We start from the raw sequence: 24,581 nt of genomic DNA on the forward strand, positions 1-24,581 counted from the left end.
CCCCCGAGAAGAGCCATCCAATGGTTAGCCCTGCTGACTCTCATGATTCTTACCCACCAATCAGAATAGCCCTGCTGACTCTCATGATCCTTACCCACCAACCAGAAAGTGCCCCGTGCCAAACTGTTATAACTGTCAAACGGCCCCGGCTCTATAAATATGCAGAGCTGTTCCTCAATAAATGGGCACTTCTCCAAGGACTATCCTTGTCCGCTCATTCTTTCAGTGATAAATTAGTTTGCTCAGTATTTATTGGTTTATAGTTATTTTGTGTTAATAGTATAGTATTAGTTTCTTAGGTCTGTCATAACAAATTACCACAAAGGAAATGGATTCAAGCAGAAGAAATTCATTCTCTTTACATTCAGAAAGCAAGAATTCATGAATGTGATAAGTCTGTTCTCTCTTTCTACAGGAGAATCTACAGGAGAATCCTTGAGTTTCTTTGGCTGTTCTGGTCTTCCTGAGAAGGAATCATCTCCGTATTGCTGACATTCTACTTGTTTTATAATTTGGCAACTTGCAAGATAAAATTTCAGGTTTGCTTAGAAATCCCAGCTTTGAAACTATGTGTGACAAAGATTTCTTCCAAGGCAGAATTAAATCAAAAGGAATTAATGCACAGTACAGAGCCAGTGCTCAGCAGACTTATGGTCTAAGGGCAAAGACTGAAGGCTTAGTGGGTTATTCTTAAGCCTGAAACCTAGCAGAATTTTTCCTACTGGATTTTACACTTGCTTGGAGTTGGAGACTCCTTTATTTCTTCATTTTGTCCATATTCAAATATCAGCATCTATAGCTATTCCGCTATGTCTCTCTGATCATTATTCTTTGGAAGCAACTAACTTGTTATCTAACTTCACAGATTCACAGATAAAGACTTTAGTCCCAGGTAGAAACCATTCAGTTTCACCTACTTGATTCTAATGATGAGATTTAAATGTTTTTGTCAATGATATTTAGATAAGATTTTCAACTTATAAAATTGATTTTTAATCCCTTAGGACTTGTAGAGAAGTTGAGATGAGTGATGCTATTGTACTTACAAGAATAACATACATTTTGAGGAGCCAAAGGCAGACTATAGAGAACCTATACTGAGTCCATCAATAATGTAATTGTGTTGCAGAGCACAAAAGACAGGTGGGGCTTATTTTGGATTATACATGTAGATGCTAAATACAGTGACAAAAAATCCTGATAAATGAGGCAGAGGTATATTTGGCAGAAATAATTTGGTGAGGTAGTGTGAACACACATGCAGAGAGAGGAGTGATATGACCATGACTCAAATAATTCCCTGAGCCTACAGAAGATGAAAGAAAGAAGGAAAGGATGCTTCCTTAGGGTTCATGGGGGAAAGTTCAGTCCAGCCTCCAGAACTTTGAAGTGAACTATGTCTATCGTTTCAAGACATTGTTAGTCGTCATTTGATAAAGCATCCCCAGAAAGCTAGGTATATTTATTCATGTCATTAAAAATGCAGCAGAATTTTTTTTTCTTGGTGTGCTGAAAGGTTTACCTAGTATTGAAGTTATTGTTACCTCTTTGGTGCAATGGGCAGTGTATTGGAATTATTTGCTCTTTCAGTTTTGATTAAAATTCTTAAGTGAAACTTCTTGCTGGTCTGTTTTGAAAGGACATTCAATCCCAAATTTCTCATTCTTATATATGGAAATCAATTTATAAGGATTTGTATTTTTTTTTCAATTTGCTCTTAGCAATTTCCCTCCCATAATATGTTTTACATAAAATTTATTTGTGTATAGTTTTAAAATATTATGCTACATTTTTTAGCATTTTCTAGATGATTATTTTCTGCCATCTTTTAATGTTTCTTTATAATATTAAAGCTTATTTTTAATCTATTTTCTGTTTCCTAACCTCCTTTTATAATTATTAATTAATTTTCTGTTTTCAATTTTCCTATTTTATTTAGATATTTAATTTATTTAATTTTTGCACTTCTTTTATTTATTTTTCTCAATACTTTTACACATAGGAATGAACTCTCAGGAGTACTTAATTTCTATCCTGTAATTTCCAGGCATGTTCTTTTTTATTTTTGAAAGTAATTGTTTCTTTTTACTTTTACATGACAGCACAATCCAGTTTGATATAACTATAAAAGCATGGGATATATTTTATTCTAGTTAAAATCTCACTCTTATGGATATACATGGTAGTGGGATGCACTGTGTTGTTTTCATACATGTACATGGAAAAGCTGTCAGATTCTTTCTACTGTCTTTCCTTTGCTTATCCCCTCCTCTTCCTTCTATTTCCCCATTGTCTACTGTACTGCTATTTTATTCTTATTGGTGCAACCACTCTGGAAATACTGAAAACTCCTGGGAAAACTGAAAATCCACATGTAATAGAATAAAATTTGACTCTTATCTCTCACCCTGCACAAAACTCAGCTCTAAGTGAACCAAGGACCCAGATATTAGACCAGAAACCTGTATGCACATACTAGAAGAAAAGTTCAGCCCAATACTCCAATATATCAGCTCAGGAACCAAATTCCTTAATAAAATCAATAATCAATAAATGGGTTGGCATCAAAGTAAAAAGATTTTTCACAGAAAAGGAAACAACTAAGAGTGAGAAGAGAGAACCTTCAGAATGGGAGAAAATTTTTTCTACCTGTACCTCAGATAAAACATTAATTTCCAGGATACATAAAGAACTCAAAAAACTTAACACACACATATGCACACACACACACACACAAACACACACACTCACACACACACACGAAACCCCTAAATAACCCACTCACTAAATGGGTAAAGAAATGGAATAGGCATTCACAGAAGAAATGATACAAATTTATGCAAACATGTTCAATATCTGTTGCAATTAGAGAAATGCAAATTATCAGTACATTGATATTCATTCTCACTTTAGTCAGAATGGCAGCTATCAAGAATATAAGTAACAATAAATGTTGGCAAGGATTCAAGAATAAAGGTACACTTATATACTGCTGGTAGGACCGCAAATTGTTGCAACCTGTCTGGAAAGCAGTATGGAGATTTCTCATTAAACTTTTGTATAAATTTTGTATTTGGATGCACTTTACGTTTTGAATTGAGGAACAAACAAATGTGCATGTTAGTTCCATTGTGCCTTATTCATTTGAACATATAGCATATTTTTTGTATTCTTAAAGAAAAAGACTGTTGTTGTAGTAAATGTTACATTTCCAGGTGAAGAAATGTTTGTTTTCTGATCATCCCCCACCCCAGGTTTCTAGTTGCATTATATTTTGCTGAGAGCATTTGGAAAATAGTATTTCAGTATTATTTTGGTTTGGACCTTTATTTTGATAGTTTTAAAAACTAATATTTTATCAATTTTTCTAAATATCTCATGCATCCTAGAAAAAATATGCATTTTCAGAATGCAAAGATTGGTTCATATTAGCTCCCTATTAATAACATTATGGAATTATTCACATTGTTAAAACACTTTATCTGTCATGAATTGAAATCAGTGAAATACAACTCCTTCTATCAAGGTTTTGCTAGACAAATCTCCTTGCATGTATTCTGATTTCTGTTTTATAAATAATGTCTATGGATTGAACAGGTAGTTTATGCATATTGCATACTAACAATGAATTGCCCATGTTAGGATAGTAAAGAGGGATTATTTTTATGACTTTGGTTTGATTTCTTTCTATCATGGTGGGCATTAAAGTTTTATCTATTATTTCTATTTCTATTTCTTATACTCTAAATTTCTATGTTATAGATGTCTCTGGCTTTGTTTTATGAAGTTCTCTGGATATTTCTTGCATTGAGAAATATTTATATTTTTTCTACTTACTACCTCTATTCTTATAAATTTATGTAATATGTTTCATTAATAGTATTTACTATGAGTATTTTAATAGTAAATACTTATACGATACATTATCCAGCAAATAAAACAAAATATATTTTTCTAATTTTCTTTATACATTAATAACATGGTTTTTAAACAATCTTTACTTGTGTACTATTATGTATTCTTGGAGATCTAATATAGATTCATGGGCTCTGACTTATATTCTTTCATTCCTAGCTGTTTCCAATAAAATAATCAATGCATTCATCTCACTTTTAATCTTACTCCTTATTAAAAGTGGTATTCTTTCTACATTTTGAGGGGTGTATACTCCATATTCTGTCACCTCCCTGATTGTGATGATAATCATAATAAGTGTTACTCATCTTCATTTTCTTTTAGTACCCACAAGTTGTGGTGGTACTAAAATCATAGTCAGTGTTGCCAATCCTCATTTTCTTTTAGTATCCATAAGTTGTGGTGGGTATCTTGGTGAGATAATGTACTTCCCAATAAAATATCCTCATTTTTAATGTTCAGTATTATATGCTTGCATTTGCCATATTCAAAGGCAATGTGGCTGGTTACAAAATCCTTGCCTCCCATTTATTTTCTTTAGTATCTGGCAGCTATTGTTCCACATGCTATATAGCTGTTTAAAAATGATCTCCCATGCAAGGATTTCCCTGACCGTCTACTACCTTTGAAAAATTGTTACTCATATATCTGAGCTCATACAATTTAAGTCAACCTATAACATTAGCACTTGGCATCTTGTATTATAATAATATTTCACGTCTAGGCAGTTTTCTTCAAGAAAAGAGTATCATCTAATTCATCTTCAAATTTCAAGTATCTAGAATAATTCCTAGTTTACAAAGGGGTGATTAATAACATTTTTGCAATCTCAAAGATAGCTGTATTTAGAGAAGAGAGGAACATTATTATATTTAAGGATGAACAAGTCCATATTTTAAAAAGGAATAGTTAACGGCTGCATATACCCTAAATAATTAATATAATTTAATTTTTTGTTCATCACAATATCTCACTAATGTGTAATTTTCTCCATTTGTAAATGAAGAAACTGAGGTACAGTGAAGTTAAGAAACTTCCAGAGGCCAAAGACTATATGCCAAAGGCCAATGTCTCGGCTTGGCACCAGAATCACGAGCCACCACACACCTTTGTAGGTTCAAACAGCAATTCTTTATTCCCGCTCTCACACCGCCTCCACACAGGTCCAGGGGCAAACGCGTTCTCTGTCTCCCGCACAATTCACCTAATCCACGAGGCTCTCTCCAAATCCCATTTTAATCTCATGAGAACTCAACGGGAACAAGCAACAGGAACACCCTAATCCCAGCAATAATCTTCAATCTCCAACTTCCCTAAAACCCATTATCTTAAACTGGCAACGCCTTAAACTCAAGGAGCCGGTTACTTCCTCAAACCTGATCAGCTCTAAACCCGGATCCGCCTTGGTCCTTGAGCAAGGTCACCTTATTAAAGCATGCATGCAATGTCCCATCGAATGTCCTCTAAGCAGCATGGGGTACGCTTGGCAAGGAAATTTCCATGCGTCATTCCTACTTGGTAATGGCCCTCAGCAACTATAGTGATGCAATTTATATCCTTAAACACTAGGTTATGCTGCTGAAAATTTAATTAGCAAATAAGTGATGTGAAATAACAGTCCAGTTTGATGAATACAAATAAATATATTTTAACAGCATATAATATTCATATTATTAAAAATGTCTTTATGTTTTATTTTTCCAAGTATTCTCTTAAATTAAAAAATGAATCAAAATTTTATTAATTTTCCTAATCACAACTCTGAGTACCTCTACAATTTCTTTAATTCAAAGACTCACAGAGCTAAGAACTGAAATGCTATTTGGGCAAAATCTTTTATCCACTCGGTCTTTGCTGAAAATGCTTGTCCTGGCATAATTTTAACTTCCCCAGGAAATTGGGCTTCCCTTACTTTTCTTTATCTACTGCTCAGTTTCCTAATTTAACAGCTCATTGTCAATGAGTTGAACCCAATTTTTATCTTAGATATTAGTTTTCTAATTTCATCCTATTACTCCTAGTAATTACTTTTACATATAATTGGTCTTTCTCACTTATAAAGCCATACTCTGACTCTTTGATATTAATCCATTTAATATTACTATAGATAGTTATCAACTCTTCCATCAATCTTTTTCCAACCAGTTGTACATATATAAGGCTTTTTAATTGTTTCTCATTAATCCCTTTTTTCTTTCTTAAGCTACTGTAGTGTATTTCTTCTGTGGAGCTATATAACCAGCAGAAGTACAGGACACAGAAATGATTGCTCAGCCAAGTTGCTCTATTATTCCATTCTTCTTGAATTTCAAAGAGGACGCAAATTTCTGTTCTTCTATGTAAAAAGAAAGAGACTTTTGGCCTCTTTTTTATCTGACTTCTGGGCTATATCACCACTTAGATTTTCAGATACAGGATGGGAGGGCAATTGATAGGGTCCATATCAACATTTTCATACAAAAAGTATCATATTAATGATAAAACTTATCAAATGGGTATTTTAAATCATGTTTTGTAACAAACACAAGAAAAATTAGATATTTTTTTTCTGCCTGGACTCTTTTAACTATGGTATATTTTTTTGGTTCTTTTCTGTTGTCTTTGCTAGATACCAGACATTCTTTGAAGATCAGAACATGTACATAAGCTTTCTTTCTAGAAATTTCTCTTTGGAAAAGAGTGTAGACTCATTCATAGTATATAACTGCAAGGATAATGATACAGATTAACATTAATGTAGAAAATATAAGAAAACATTTTGACATGTTTATTGTCAATTAATCATGGGAAAAATGAATGCAAAGATCTTTCAATTCAAATAACTTAAGTATATATCACATTATATATAAAGTATATTAATATACTGTATATTATGTTTGCATAATTATATACCAGTGGATATGTGTATGTTCATTTCTATATATGTGCTTTATATTAAAAAATTAAATGGCTCCATATATGTAAATGCATACCAACAGTCATATATATATATATATATATATATATTAAACTCATCAGGATGTTTCATAAAGACATTTATTTACAACTAAACACTAAATTATATTGTAAAAATATATGATTTTAAAACAATCAACAATAGTCATGTCTATAGATGAAATAGCATAAACAACATTTGCCTAATACGACTCCCTGTCAAAAGTCATAAGGAAAACAGTGATGAATTTCACTGCATTGAAATTTGGATTCTTTTCTCCATAGACTCTAGATAAGCTGAATGTTTTAGTCATCAATTTTGCTGCTATGATCAAAAAACCATATAAGAACAATTTTAGAGGAGAAAAGTTTATTTGGTCCTCAAAGTTTCAAAGGTCTCTGTCTATAAATAACCAGGTCCCTTTCTTGGGGCTCAAAGTGAGGAGTGTGGTGGAGTAACATGGCTCAGAAAGTAGGCAGGAAGGGGAGAGAGAGAGACTCTGTTCACCAGATACAAAATATGTAGCCTGAAGGCACACCCCCAGTCCCCCCCCCTTCTCTGGCCACACCCTACTCACTTTCATTTACCCATCAAGGATTCACTAATTGAGTTGAGGCTCTCATAATCTACTCATTTCTCCTCTAAACCGTCATTCATTGTCTCACACAGGAGCTTTTGGGGAAAACCTCACATCCAATCCATAAAACAGAATAACATTTCAAATGTTAGAATTTAAAAATATAAAAAAAAATGAGCCTGAAAAACTTTTTCAATAGTAAATTCTCTAATAAATGTTCCTATTTTACAGTGCATTCGAATTAGAAATCTACACATCCAGTGGGTAGGATGCCTTAATTTTTGCTCCTTGTTCACAGTCCAAGAGTTTTAAACACCAATAGCAAAGAAGAGCCTGATCCTTGGCTCTTTGCTATTGGTGTTTAAAACTCTTGGACTGTTTTAACTCAAAGCAAACAAGGAAATAACAATGAAAACCTCAATAATCAAAATCTGAAAAACAAACAAAAAAATTGGTATTTGGGATAGTCTAATATGGGTATAGTTGAAAATATTTCATGCTTTTCCCTTAGAAATTATTCAAATTATATGGTTCTTTTTAGTTATACATAACAGTAGAATCCATTTTGCCATAATTATACAAGCATAGAATATATCTTGTTTAATGCAGATCGCAACACATCTCCTTCCCATTCCCTCTCCCTTCTCTAGTTCCCTTTCCTGTATTAATCTTTCTTCCATTTACCCATAGTTATTTTGAATTTAAATTTTTAAAAATGTATTTCTAACATTTGTTTATTCTTATGGTTAATCTCATATTATTTGTAAAATGAAATGATATAATGGTCTTTTATACAATATATTATAACTTTTAAAAAATACACAGTACCTGGCTTTAGCAATTTTTAACACCTATTATAGGCAAGAATGCATTTTCAGTACAGGTAATTTAGAGTGAATTAATGACAAAATGTCTTATTCTATCAGAAGCAGAATCCTTGCTGTGGATATGGAATTTCATTTTGTGTACAGTGAAAAATTATGGTAATGCATACTATGACATATGAAACAAAAAAGAGGGTTCAAAGGAGATTCCTGACAGAGATACACCTGGAAATACGCCTTACACAAACAGTATTTAACTTGAACTGTGAAGCATAAAGGAACCTGCTGCTTCCCAAAAAGGAAGGGGAAATAGATTAACAGAAACATGAGGAAAGTAAGCATATGTGATTCAACAGACAGAGGGGATTTTCTTCTTCCTGTGCATCCAGGTGGTTGATGACATGGAATAGAAAGGGCATCTAAAGGACCAAATGGAGTGGCATGGAAAGTGTAAGCAAAAGGTGCTTTGGGCTGGGAATATGAGTCAGGGTTAGGGAACCTGTCTAGCAAGCAGGGGAGCCCTGGGTTCAGTCCCCAGTCCCTTCCCCACTCCACACACAACAAGATTAATATTAATCAGACAACTGGCACACACTGTAATCCCAGTGACGGTGGAATAGAGAAAGAGAGAGATAACAAAGGAGAAGCTGATGTGGTAGAATGATTATGAGTCAGACATAGCTTCGGCCATCCTTTCACCTTATATTATCTATTTTTCAGAATCACTTAATAAATTTTTTAAATAAGTGAAGTTTCAAAGAATTGGATGAAGTCATAGATATAAATGGTAAGATTAAGATTTCCTTTTGTTTCCACAGTAAAGTTTGTATCTCTTAGTACTTTCTTGACATCAATCACAACAGTAATATTTTGAGTTAAATTAATAAGCATTGTATGAGCAATTGAATAAGCTAGGGAAAAGAAAGCGGCAGTACAAATGGTATTCACTAAAAAGGGACAGGGTAAATTAGAGTCTTGAAATAAAAGAGTTAATATTTAGAACAACTGCAATAAAGAATGCAAATTGATAAAGGAACCGTAAAAAGGGATTCTGAGAGAGACTGTGGTAGAGGAGTCCATCCCGAGCAACAGAGGATGTCAGAGGACAGAGCACATCAACTTGCATTCATCCTTATCTTTCTTCACCTTTCCATCCAGTCAGGCTCCATTAAACAATGAATGAAAGTTACCAGAATGTATTTACAATGTACCATGTCATGCATCAGAGAATTCCACTTGGCAATTTTCTGATGAGGGAATGATATGGACATGGATGTGCAGGTGCCCCTGCTGGCTGGTTTATAGAGTAGTTCAGGTTCTGATCTTTGAGATTAGCTTTCTGCCTTGCTGACTAAACTGAGCTGCCTTAGAGATTAAATAAGAAACAGGTTTTAAAGATGATTTTATCCTTTTCCTGCCATCCGAATCAGTCCCTCTTGAAGGGTAAAATGCATTGATTTTATAGTTTGTTTTTCTTTACTTTTCTTTTTTTCACACTAGAAATTGAACCAAGGGATTCTTTACCACTGAACTACATCCATCCCCAGTTATTATTATTATTACTATTTTTAAATTTTGGACAGGGTCTTGCTGAACTGCAGAGACTAGCCTAGAACTTGGAATCCTCCTGTCAGCCTCCTGAGTCACTGGGGTTGTTTTTAATACATCATCAGTACTTATTGCTCAATTGGAAACATTTCTTCTTGAAAATATCCATTTTGAGTGGGTGCAAAAGGGAATGAAGCATGTTAATTCAACACATGTGCGCACATGTGCATAGTTTCAATTTCATTTTTTTCTGTCAGCCATTAGATTGACCGTTGCTCTGAAAGTGGGAAGATCTTCCCACTTTTTACAGTGCCCCAATGTTTACATGTACTTCAGATCTTGAATATAGACAAACTATTCACCACCCTGCTCAGTTTCTATAATTGTATGTTATTTCCTATTTTATAAGGTAATAGGACTTACAAGACAAGAAAAACCCTCCACATTATCCAGCTATATCATCCAAACTTCCCTGTATCCATTGCTATCTTCTTCCTGTCCCTCAGTTGTCTCAGTGTAGGAAAGAAACTGTCATAAATGAGCTGTTTTCATCCACCTGTGATCAAGATTCCATTTACTATTTACTATTTTTATTAATGCTGTTAATGTTCAATAGAAAACTACTTGAAAACTTGATTTAAATAATTGATTTAAAAGGATGCCCTCTATCTCCAGGGCATCCTTTTAAATCAATTATTCTCCTGTTGGCATCACTGTTGTCTGTTTTCAGTCTCTCTTCTTAAAATTAAAATCTTTGTCCCACCAAATCCATCTACTGCCTTCAAAACCTCTCCCTGTCATTTACTGCAAAGCTTCCCATAAGAGGTGGTATGTTTTCCTTCTTTTTCTTTCCATAATCTTGCTTCTTATTCTTTTTCCACCATTAGTCAAGGTTCAATCTTAAGTCAAGATAACAATGTAATTACTAGAAGAAGTATTGAAAAGATTCAACACAATACAAATAACTTTATGGTACCAATTTATCAACTGGTGTTTGAACACATTCTACCATAGCATCACTTGGAGTACTTATTAAAATGCAGAATATTGCATCCCTACTGAAGAAAATTAAGAGAGAGAGAGAGAAAGAGAGAGAGAGACAGACAGACAGAAACACACACACACACACAAACTAGGGATCTCAATTTTCCTGTATTGCTAAAATAAGATCTGAATATACATGAAGAGAGGAACACAAGGCAATAGGAAATACACTTGAATTTTTTTCTTCAAGTTGTGTATATTCCACTGTTAAGGTTATAAAGAGAAGAGACTTATGTACTCTTAAAAGCAAAAAGTAGTAGTTTTGTGCTAAATGCCAGATTCTTAGAAACAAAATAAGACTGGAGGATCAAGTTAATGGTTTCACTGACACGGACTTCATGACTCCATGGAAATCAAGCAGAAGGCTGTGTCTTTAATGCGTGTTAGCAAACACTAGTTTTGTATTAGTCAGAAAATCCTCTTTATGAGGAATGGTGTTAACAGAGCTAGCATTAATGATAAAGCTTTTATCTGAAAGTTCTAAAATATTTTACACAAATATGTATTATTTGAAAACAAAAAAATAGATGAGTTAGAAATCTTATTAATTTATTCGGCATTTTGGAAAAAAATTTTAATAAGAGAAAACAAACAGAAGGACAAATAGTTATATATCAAGAATTTACATTATTTGGAAATAGAATGAGATAAAGGAGAAGAAACAGAATAGAGGCAAATATTCTATATGTCAAAAGTACAAGATAAACGCTGGAAAAAATAAAAGGCACAAAAACCTGGTAGACACTGGAAAAGCTAAACATTGATGGGGAAAGGATCTCACAATTAAATGCCAAAGACATTTAAAAGCTAAGTATCATTCAGGTATGTATTTTGCCATTCAAGTTTCAAATAGTTTTCTATTGAACATTAACAGCATTAATAAAAATAGTAAGTCCTAATGTAATCCAGTGGGTTTGTATCTCCAAATTTCATACAAAGTATTCAGTGTGGCACACTCCTTTTCCTGTCCTATCACACACATTAGAACAATTGATTCAGAAAATAAAAGTCATTTTTATCATCATAGCTTTATTTTGAGGACATTTTTAACCCTTTATATTTAGTGGAAATGAATTATACTTATTTTTTGATTAGTATCACTGGGGCAATTCAGGTAGACTTGAGCAATGAGAAACACAGCAAAGGTAAGGAGAGACACAGTCCAGGTATACTCTGCATCAGACTTCTCATTTTTATCAAAGTATGTTTTCTGAGAGAGGATCCAAAGCTTCAGACACTACCATAATTAAAATGTTGTTAGAGTCCGTAAACAAGTCTGGATGGCACCTGGCAAAATGCCAGAGGGAGTGGTTTGTGAAGTAAGGCCAGCGAGCCATTAAGTGTGGAGATTCCTTATTGGTTGACTGCTGTATCTAGTTTATGTTAATTAGATAAGCTGTGTGGAATGTATAAATACTGCTCCTGTCCTACAATAAAAGGCTTCCACTCCTGCTGTATCAATTTACACAATTTGTTCGTCACCCCCCGGTTATTTTGCTGTAGCCGGACTGCAGCAAAATGTAGTTATATTACAAAGAGAAAATACATGGCTTATTCATACCTCTGGCAAATTTCCATTCTTTGGAAGATTAGTGATTTGTGTGAATCACGACATGTATGTTATTTTACCTTCTTTAAGGAAAGGATTCCTTCTCTGGTGTCTTTGTCAGTGGAAATGGAGAATACCCCAACACCATCACCATTCACAATGGAGTAGGTCATGTCAGCATTGGAGCCAGTATCAGCATCATTTGCCTTGATTTTCCCAACAGCTGAGCCAACTTGAGCTGATTCAGGAACATATAGTTGATAGTGCTCTGGAAAATATTTCATATTAAGAATAATGTTCATAAAATCATCTTATAAGAAAAGATTACAAAATTTAAATTATGCATTCAAATAAATATTAAACTAGAAAATACACAAATCATTTTCAGAATTTAAAATATTACTTTACTAATTAGTAATTAAATACTAGGTTTATATGAACTTTAAGATATATGGAAAATATTTTACATGGAAAGAGCCTATATACCTTAGCATACAATATCTTATTTGCTGTCTATCTTTAAGTGACAGAAAAATACAGTAGTTACGTTTCCAGTTTCATATTGAACAAAAATCAGTTTAGTAAGCTATTAGTGCAATTCTAATTTATTTCTCCCCTCATATAGCATGTAAAGTTCAAATATAAAAGTTTAGGAATGTGGGATTTAAACAGAAAACTCGAGGGGAGAAGAAAAGTAGTATTATAAGTGTATAATCATTTAGTGCAATATATAAGCCATGACAAAGATAATTAATGCATTTATATGTTTGTTTACCATATATTCCTCATCAACTTTTTGAAATTATTTGACATAAATTTATAATAGTCACAAATATAATATCTATTAAAATTAAAATTAAATTGATGATCAAGTTGAAGAATGAGAAAGTACATACTTTGGCCATATAAGGTAGTATTTATAAAGTACTAATAGTTTTAAAAGTTTATCTTCTGTAGTCAGAAATAGTAAATCTATTAATTTCTATAAAGTTGTCTGATAATCAGCAATATCAAGAATTTGTTAAGGATTTTCCTAATAATAAGTATTGACTAGGACTTTCATCAAAACCATTTATGAACAATTATAAAAGTACAGTGATCATATTTTTTAAAAACTTCCTACCAATAAGTTAGAAATGTATTCATTAAAGCACTGGGTTGCAAATCCAAAAGAATAACATAAATAACAAAGTTTGAATTCAAATGCAATTTGATAAAGTATTTTATCCAAGAATAAATTAACATTATTTCAGCAGTATAGAATAGAAGGATAACATTAGACTGTAGACTGATAAACATATTTCTTCAATGAAAATAATTTTTGTCTGAAAATCATTCATTAGATATGTCCTGATAGTAAAATTAAATTACATCTAATTAATATATGCAGTTTTCTTTTTTAAATTTATGTTAAGAACATCTAACATGAAATTTTGCCTAAACAAAATTTAAAGTGTGAAATACAGCATTTTTAAAGCACAACATTAAACTGCAGATCTCTAGAAGTTATAAGCCTTGATTAATAACTGCCCATTTCCCCCCTGCATTGAATGACAATCACAACACTGTTCTTTGGTCAGATGAGTCTATTTTAGAAGGCTCATTTAATTGTAATCATGGAATATTTGTGCTTCCTTGACTAGCTTATATCACTTCCCCTAGCACCTTTCATGTTTATTCATACTGTCACAAATTGCAGGGTTTCCTGTGGTTAAAACCTGAATAATATTTCATTGTGTGTATGAATGGTATTTTTCTATTAACTCTATTCACTGTCTGTTGACTTGTATATTATTTCTACATATCGGCTTTTGTGAATAGTGCCTTAATGGACATGGGAGTGATAATATCTTTGAGAATCTATTTTAAATTCCTTTGGATAAATGCCCAAAGTTGGCGTGCTGTATCATATAATAGTTCTATTTTTGAAGAACCTCCCTCCTGTAATCTGGGTTGACGGTACCATTCTGCATTACTACCATCAGAGTATAAAGGCGTTCTAATTTCCACACATCTTCACCTGAACTTTTTTTTTTTTAATTTAGCCATCCTAACAAATGTGAGCTGATATCCTATTGTTGATTAGATGTGTACTTCCCTGCTGGTTGTGACCTTGAGCATCATTTTATATCCAGTTTGTCCATTTACATGCAGTCTTTGAAAAAATGTTGAAGATATTTGCCTATTTTTTATTGGTTCTTTAAAGTTATACATGACAATTTGATACAATTATAGAAACAAGGAATATATCTTATTCTAATTAGGACTCCAGTCTTATGGATGTATATAGTGTTGATATTCACTGACCTATATTCATATATGTACATAAGAAATTTATGTCAGATTCATTCCATTGTCTTTCCTATGTCTAACCCCTCTCCCTTCCCCATTCCCTTTATCTCATCCACTGAACTTCTATTCCCCGCCCCCACCCCACTCCACTATTGTGGATTACCTTCTATTCGCTTTTTTGTTTTTGGGGGTTTGGCTAATGTCACTTAGCATTATATCCTCTATCTATTTTCTAGTAAAAGTCAGAAAGTTATCCCTTATGACTGACTACTATTCCATTGTGTATATATGGCACATTTTCTTTATCCATTCATCTATCAATGGGTATCTTGTTGGGCTCCATAGCTTAGCTATTGTGAACTGTCATTTGTCCATTTTTAATAGGCTTACATGTTGCTTTACTATTGAGTTTCAGTCATACATCATGTGTTTTGGAAATAAACATCATATTTGGCATACTGGTTACAAAGACTTTTCCCATTCCTAGACTGCATTTTCATTTTTATTGTTTCCTTTTCTGAATTAAACTATTTTAATGTGATGTTGCCTCATTTACCTATTTTTATTATTACAATCTGTACTGTCATATCCATTTTTGTGTTATAATCAAGAAGTCATTAACAAAATTAATGCCAAGATTTCCCCCTGTGTTTTCTCTTAAAAGAGATTTACAGTTTCAAATCTAAATATGACTGTTTATTTATGTATGGATATGGTAAGAGTCTGATTTTACTCTTTTGGATGCAGATGTTCATTTTTTTTTCCAGCATCATTTGTGAAGAGATGGTCTTTTTCACAATTTTGTGTTTTGTTTCTCCTTGATAAAGATTAATCGGCCACATACATGGGGCTCTATTTCTGAGATCATGACTATGTTCCTTTGGTCTATGTTTTCTATGTGAAAACCATACTATTTCATTAGCAGAGTTTTGCAATATATTTTGAAATCAGGAAGTGAAATATATCTAGCTTTGCTCTCCTTTTTAAAGATGTTCTGACTATTTAGGGTCTTTTGTGGTTTTGAATCGATTTTACAATTGTTACTTTCTATTTATGTAAAAAATATAATTTTATTTTGATAGATATTCTACTGAGTCTGTAGAGAAGATATGTCATATGGACAATTTATTATAATCCACAGATAGCATCATATTTGTGGAAAGTTTTTCTACTAAGAAAGGAACAACTCAAAGATGCCCACTTTCACCTTTTCTCTTCAACATAATTACCTCCTCAATGTAACTTTAGCTAAAGCCATTAGTCAAGTAAAAGAAATAAAAGACATCCAAATCAGAATAGGATTCAATGTTTGTAAATGGCATGACATTATATATAGAAAACCCAGAATACTCCACAAAATGAACAAACATCTGTTTGAAGCAAAAATTAAGTAAAATACCAGTATACAAATACAGAAAATTATTTGTATTGCTTCAAAACAATGAAGATTAGGAAAAGAATCTTATTTTTAGTATGTTAGCTTTTTATAGCCATGATAAACATTCCTATGTACATATGTGAATACACCATGATGAATCTTCACATCATATATAACCATAAGACTGATATTCTAAATAAGATATGCTCCATGTTTGCATAAATATGTTAAAACACACTCTACTATCATATATAGCTTAAAAAGAATAAAATAAAGAACTAGGGATAGTGGTATATATTAACCAGTGTGATTAAAAATATTCCACACAAAAAGCAATTTAAAGGTTGAAAGATTTATTTTGATTCATTGTTTCAGAGGTTATAGGCAAATATCAGTGGACTCCATTGTTTTAGGTCTGAGGTAAAGCAGAACAACATGACAGAAGGGTGTTCCTCTCCTGGAAGCCTGGGAAACTGAGTACAAAGAAGGAGGGAGAGGCTGGGGAAAAGATATGCCCTTCAAAATAATGCCCTGTTGATTTTGATCATGCCCTCCAACCTCCCAATAATATGTTCAAATTATTAACAACCAACTGATAAGGCCAGAGTTCTCAAGATCCATTTACTTCCCAAACACTACAACTCTGACCATTGCTGCACTGGGGAACAAACTTTCAACCCATGAGTCATTTTTACAACTAACCCCTGTCCCTGTAGTTTCCACCATCTCCTTATGATTCCATCATTTCCCATAAGTCTCTGAACATTGTTTCATTATTACTAAATCTTCAACACATGAGCCTTTGGTGGACATTCTAAATTCTACTAAAATAAATGGTACTGAAAAGAGAGAAGTACTTAGTAATAAGCTTAACTAAGTAAGGAAGCAAGATGTTTGCACTGAAAATTGCAAAACACAGATTAAGGAAATTTAGAGACAAACAAGTAGAAAAACACTTTGTGATCATGGATTCAAAGACTTATTTGCTTCTAAAGATAAAATTACATGCTTTAAAATGCAGATATTTACATATCTGGTTTAATTTACATATAAGGTTTGATTTTTATGTGAATATGCTTACTAAACATTTAACAAATATTTTATCTCTTTTTATTTAGTATTTAAGGTACTTGGTGACAAAATTAATCTTAATGTCAAGTAACAAAAGCATATATTAGTTTTTAATTTAGCATTCCCAACAAATATATAATTTCATAAATACATGAAATACATGATCCCTTGACATTAATCATATGGTTTTATGAGAACATAGCATATTGACAAAATTACGACCCTTATTGACACAATTAACTAACAGGTAAGAACATGTGATTCAACCTTTTATTGCATTCTGTCTTCTCCTATTTGACTGCTGCAGCTTAGGCAGCTTATTCAAAGAGTACATATCCACAGAACTGTTTGAACTGGGACTAAAAAGAACTTCTCATTCTTTGCTATAAAAGCTACAATATATTGGAAGAAGTTGTTTTTCAATGACTGTTTCCAATTTTCATGTTGAATAATCAAATTTAAGGACAATCTGTTCCAAAGAATTGTCATATTGATTTACACTGTCCTTAAAAATATCAAGAGATACCTAAAAAAACCTGTAAAATAGGTCAATATTTGTTGAAAAGATAGTATAGATCTATTATTACAAAGTAAAGTAGAACAGATCTTCTGAAATTTATTGTATTAGAGAGAACAGAGTAAGATAAGTCTAAGGTCCAATGAAACCAGAATTTTATATAATTCCTTAAACCTCCCCCAAAATAGTCAGCTAGTTTATATAGAGTATTGACACTTGCAAACAAAAGAAGTCTTAGAAAACAGGAACAAATGAATGTACCACAGAATTGTTATAGTGGTGGCATTATAAAGCAGGTTATTTTTATAAAGTTGTTTGTGAAAAGAGTTCAAATAAGTAATACAAAATTGATGGCCCAGAAAGCATTTAGGCTAAATCCTACAATATGATTCATGTACCAGGAAGAAGATACTTTTTTTAAGAATTGGATATATCAAATCTTCTCCATTAACTATAATCTATTATAGAAAATAAACTATATTCAGGTCAGTATTTTATACAATTTCCATAGAATTGAACATTCATAAATTTTAAATTATATATCCAATTTACTAAGCATCCTGTAAAGAGGCCCTCTGATTTTCTCTCCATCCTGTTATTCATGACCATGAGTAATTCCTTCCTGTTGAATGCTGGATACAGTGACTCATTTTCAATGAACTAAGTATTGTAAAATAATGGAACAGCAATTCCATCTTTGGGTACAGTAATTTTGTGACTTGTCTCATGGGTATCCTCTCTCTTACTCTACCTTGGATATCTTTCTTGGGGAAGCCTGATGTCCTATTTTGATGTGGCTTTTTGGAGGGACCCATCTAGCAATTGACTGATGCTTGCCAAAAATCATGTTAGTAAGTTGGAAACAGAAATGAGCTCCACTTCAACCAAGGTTGGATAAGACCTCAGCAACTGTTGACATTTGCATTGGAAACTCATAAACCTGAACCAAAACTAAACCATATGTATATTTCTGACCAAAATAAATTGTTATATAATAATTTCCGTCTGTTTCAAGTGATGAAATAAGAATAATTTGCAATTAGACAGTAATCAAATTATACACAGCCCTGCTATAGTTCCAAATGATTTGATAAGTTCAGCAGACACTTTTTAATTCTTGTTATCCTCTTATCCTTTGTGTAATGTTTAAGAAAATTAAAAATGAAAACTCAAAACAAACATGATTGCATTACATCTTTATTCTTGAAAATTTCCCTTCTTATAACTTTCACTTTGGTATGTTTCCAAATTAAGAAAAAAACTATAATAAAATATGCATTAATATTATGAGACTTCTATATTCATGTATCTGCTTCAAATATTATTATTTTTTAATTATTTTTTAAATTATGGCACAAATGATCTATTGCCATGGGCAAATTCTCAGTTCATATACCCAAAGAAGGAGTGTTTTGAAAATATTTTAAATATTAATTTACGCATGTTTTGGGGCTGGGATTGTGGCTTAGTAGTAGAGTGCGTGCCTTGCAAGCATGAGGCACTGGATTAGATCCTCAGCGACACACGAAAAAATAAATATATATATAAATATAAATTTACACATGCTTATAAAAAATATACTGAAATGAAATAGTTTGTATGTTTTAGGTTTATATTTATCATGTATTTTTCCATATTCTTTATTTTACTCTTCATGGTAACTTGGGATATATCTAAGATAATATGTATTTTAATGTATTATTTTTTTAAATATTTTGTTAGTTGTAGATGGACACAAAATATTTATTTATTTATTTATTTATTTATTTATTTATTTATTTATTTATTTTGTGGTGATGAGAATCAAACTCAGTACCTCAAACATGCCACAGTGAATACTCTACCACTGAGTCACAACCGAAGCTAATGTATTAATTTTAACAGTATATTTGATTATAATAATTTGCCATATTTTATCCATTATTATGTTACCAAATTAGATTGATTTCAATTAATATTACTTTACTTACTTTGTCGTGCACATGCAACAGGATTTATCTAGACAATATTGACAAGTGAGGCCCTACCTGGACTTTCAGAACATAGTCCTTCCCTGGTTCTACAATCCTATTTCTAACAGGTGAATTTCAGTTTCAATTCAAATTTTATCCACTTTATTCTCGAAAAATAGTATTTTTCAATAATTTAGGTCTCTACTTCCATTTTATAAAAAACTGTAGGAAGAGAGATTGTATGTGTGGTTCCAATTGTAATCTAAAAATGTATGACTACCAAACAAATATTCAAATCTAATATGTCCTGAGTTCCTGCTATAATATTTTAATGGTGGGCATCTAAAATATGATATCTTTTTAAAAATTAAATTGACAATAAATTAGGAAATTTAAAAATTATACCATTGAAAAAGGAAAAACAATAAGTTATTTAAAATTCATAATTAATGGAACAAAGAAAACTGAATAACCTAATTTGGATATTTAACTTTTAGATCCTGCCTATTTATGATATGAACTGTATTCAAAAACTAAAGGACAACAACAACAATAACAAAAACTGAAAATAAACAAAAGAGCATATAAAGGCCCAAAGGATAATTATCTTTAAAAAGTGTTGTGAATGAGACAAGGAAGTCCTCTTTCATAACTCCTATTTAGAAGAGTTGTTAAAATTTCCTCCAAAATAATGAGAAAATAGAAGAATATTGGAGGAATGCAAGTAGAAAAAAAGTCAAATAATCTCTATGTGAAAATAATATAATCCTGTATTTAGAAGATACCTAAAACTCCTCAGAAGCAAAGACCTCTAGAGTTGACAAATTCAGCAAAGTAGCAGGATATGAAAACAATTTACAAAATTAAATACTTTTTCTAACCACCAATAATAAATTCACTGAAAAATAATACAAGGAAACAATTCCATTAAAAATAGCCTTGAAAAAAATTAAATAAATAAAATACCTGGGAACAAATGAAACTTGGATGAAATATATCTACAATGAAAACTATAGAACAGTGAAGAAAGAAGTTGAAAAAGATATTAGAAGATACAAAGACATCTCATGTTCTTGGGCAGGCAGAGTGCATATTCTTAAATTAATTTAATTTTTTACTATGATCTATGTGTTCAATGTAATCCTTTCAAAATACCTATGGAATTATTCGCAGAACTTGAAGAAACACTTCTAAGATCCACATGGAAGAACAAAAGGCCCAGGTTAGCTATTCTGAGCAAAAAGAATAAAGCAAGAAGGATCACAATACCTGACCTCAAATTATACTACAGAGCTATCGTACCAAAATCAGCATGATGTTGGGATAAAAAACCGACACAAAGACTGGAATAGAACACACAGAGACAAACCCTTATGGCTGGAATCATCTGATTCTGGATAAAGGTGCCAAAGCACATTTAGGAGAAAAGACAGAATTTTAACAAATGGTTCTGGGAAAACTGAATAATATATTTGAAGAATGAAATTATATCCCTACAATTGCCCTGCATAAAAGTCAACTCAAAGTGATCAAAGACTGGAGAATTAGACAAGAAATTTTTCAAGGTCTATCAAATAAAATATAGGGTCAACACTCCAACACACAAGTGTAGGAATTGACTTACTTAGTGAGGTCCCTAAAACTCAAAAATAAAGCCAAATAATCAGTAAATGGGATAAATTAAAAAGCTTCTCCACAACAAAGGGAACAGGAGCATGAGAAAAAGAGACCACAAAGTAGGAAGAAAAGCTTTGCCAGATACTCCTCTGACAGGGTATTTATATCCAGTTTATATACGGAATTCATAACACCAAAATTAGATAATTAAGTGAATAAATAGCTTAATGAATACATGGAAAATGAACTTGGCCAATAAATATATGAAAATAATGTTCAACGTCCTTAGCAATCGTGGAAATGCAAATCAAAACTGCACTGACATTTCATCTCACCCCAGTTAGAATGGCAATCATCAATAATATAAATAATAATAAATGCTGGTGAGGAGGTGTTGAGAAAGAAATAGTTATACATTGTTCTCTTACTATGAAAATAGGTAGGGAGATTACTTTAAAAAGGAAGAATGAAGTTACACAGCTATTCTATTCCTCAATAATTTATCAAAAATAATTAAAATTAGCTATTAATTATAGTAGCATATAACTTCCAATGTTCACCACAGTGCAATTCAGAATAGCAAACATAAGTTCTATAAAGAACCAGCCTAGGTCCATCAACAGAAGAATGGGTGAAGAAAATGTGATAAACACACACACACACACACACACACACACACACACACACACACAATGGAGTTCTATTCAGCCATGAAATTATGTTATTTACAGGTAAGAGGATGAAACTAGCGATTCATGCACAGTGAACTAATCTAGACTTAGAAAATCAAAGGTCAAATTTCCCTCCTTATATTTAGAAGCTAGAAAGAAAAGAAGAAGAAAAAGGAATCACATGAAAATAAAATGGAAACCAGTAGAGTAGTGAAAGGATATCACTGGGGAGGAAGTAGGAGGAGAGAGAAAAGGGAGGAAGTGAGGAATTTGACCTAATTAAAATATGTATGAATATATCACAAAGAGTGTAAATATATCACAAGCAGTTCCTATATATAATTATAGGGAACTAATTTTAAAAACAAATAAGTAGAAGAAAGATCAGTGAAGGAATAACATCTGGGTAGGAAGGAGAGGAAGAAAAGGAAAAATTATGAAGAATGAAAAAGAGCTAATATATTCTGTGCATTTATGAATATGTCACAGTGAATCCCACCATTAGGTATAATAGTGATGCACTAAAAGTGATGCAACTCAAAAGAATAATTTCAGAAGATGTTGCTATTCTCAAAAGCAAAATAGTAAATAACTGATAATTGGAAGATATTTTAGACAAAAATTTTCAAACTGACATTCTAGTGCAAGAAATCTAGAAATTTTTCTCATTTACCCATTACCCAACAATAATAGATTGTTTTCCTATTACGGTTATTGTGGAAAATTCTGCAAGGAACACAGTAATGCAAATATCTCTTTTGAGTAAATAATATCATTTTGTACAAATATATGTATATACACAGATGTACATAAAGGATATTAAGTAAATTAAGTCAGTCCCCCCCAAACAAGCATTATATAATGTTCCTTGTATTTGTAATCCAATATACTCAAAATCAACAATGTTCAGATAAGAATGGTGTTTCACAGTGTCTGGGATAGTGAGGGAAATGAGGCGAAGCTGCCCAAAATTTAGAAATTCTCACTTATGGAAGAAGAATAAACAATAGAAATCTAATATATGGCACAGTGACCATAGTTGATAATAGTGTATTTTATGCTTGAAATTTATTGAGAGTAAATTTTATGTGTTCTTACACCTCTACACACAAACAGTAACTATGTGAGAAAAAGGAAATGTTAACTAAATTGATTGTTGTGATCATTTCACAAGTTATATGTATACAAAATCATTAAGTTGTACATTTTTCACATGTACAGTTCTACTTGTCAAAATTTTCCTTAAAATGCTGAAAAATAATTATAAGTTTGATAAAGAGAATAAATGGGAAAATCAGAGCAATAATATTGAACAGAGATGAACTAAAATATGTATGTGTTTCATAAAAGAGGTCACCAGAATATAAATATTAAATTTATTAACAAATAATTTGTAAGAAACCCACCTCTATGAGATTAATGCTATCATCGTACTATAAGACAGTGAATTTTTTACAAAGTCTAGTTTAATTGAGTGTTTAAATATTTTATTATTTTTGGTGATGAAGATAAATATAGTTTGTAGATTGACCTTTGCATTCCTCAAAATAGTAACTTCATGTGTGTTACACTTTAATCTTAATATCCCTATGGTTAGTGGGTGTTTAAAAGTTATTTTTAAATGACAAACATATCAGGATGAACATTAACTCTAAGAAAAGTACAAACTCTAAAATGGAAATTTTAGTGCCAATCATGAACAAAAAAAACTGTATAACATTACCTTCAAAATTTCTGACAATTTATGTCTGGAGAGTGTAACTCAGCAGTAGAGCACAACCTCAGCATGTTTGAGGTTTGAAGCCCAATACCCAGAACCAAGAAAAGTAGGAAAAAAATCTGGCAATTGGTGCCAACCATTCCATAAATAAGTAGCCATCTTTAAAACAATAACACATGATCTTTGTTCTTCTGTAATTTTGCAAGAATTTACATTTTTGTAGATATGAATAGTTGGGTGAATTTTGAAGAATATTGTTGAAAGTGCATTTGGCAATCTTTGACTAATGGTGCACAGTGTTGGCATTAATACCTGTGATGAAGTTCAATAACATAAAATGATCAATGCGTTATTTCAAAAATAAATATATTTAAATAAGTTTCACAAGAATCATAGTTCATAGATCCTGTGTTGTACAATCTTCAGCACATCCACAGTATTTTCACTTTCTGCTCTTTTGGAAGAAAATAAACCAAAGAATAAAATATATTTTTGTCATGAATAGTTTTGAAGTGTAGCCTCATCAACATTTTTACTGTTGCCAAAATTATCTTAGACTACTGTTATCCAGTTTTCAAGAGAGTTAACACAAATAAAACAAAGAGATGGCAATTTCAGTAAGCACATACATACATTCTGACACCTACTCAAACACACTAGACACATATATCTCTATATATTTCCATTCTAGGGCAGAATGTCATCTTCCTGAAATTCATCTATTGACACTCTCATCCTAATCACTTCACAGTGTGACTATATTTAGAGACAGGTCTTTAAAGAGTTATTAAATTTAAATAAGGTCATTAGGATATTCCTTAATGTAATATGACTCCTCTCCACATGAGAAGAAGAAATTAGTTCATAGAGACATCAAAAGTCAAAACCTTGTTTGGACATAAAATGTAGGTGACCATTTGCAAGCCACAGAGAAAGGATGTCAGGAGAAAAGAAGCCTACGAACACCTTGA

The 24,581-nt window shown here is 32.0% G+C and overlaps 1 protein-coding gene across 10 annotated transcripts in view; it reads right to left on the reverse strand.

Moving 5' to 3' along the window:
• Cdh18 (cadherin 18) overlaps window positions 1-24,581 on the reverse strand; it is a 903,781-nt gene that overhangs the window by 84,679 nt on the left and 794,521 nt on the right. For all 10 annotated transcript variants that reach the window (XM_078016885.1, XM_078016863.1, XM_078016854.1 and 7 more), the window contains one exon: window positions 12,473-12,660. In XM_078016885.1, coding sequence (XP_077873011.1) covers window positions 12,473-12,660 — 188 coding nt within the window. The remainder of the gene's footprint in view (window positions 1-12,472; window positions 12,661-24,581) is intronic.

This window comes from Ictidomys tridecemlineatus, chromosome 1 (assembly GCF_052094955.1).
Source record: "Ictidomys tridecemlineatus isolate mIctTri1 chromosome 1, mIctTri1.hap1, whole genome shotgun sequence".
In the NCBI taxonomy this organism is placed as follows: Eukaryota; Metazoa; Chordata; class Mammalia; order Rodentia; family Sciuridae; genus Ictidomys; species Ictidomys tridecemlineatus.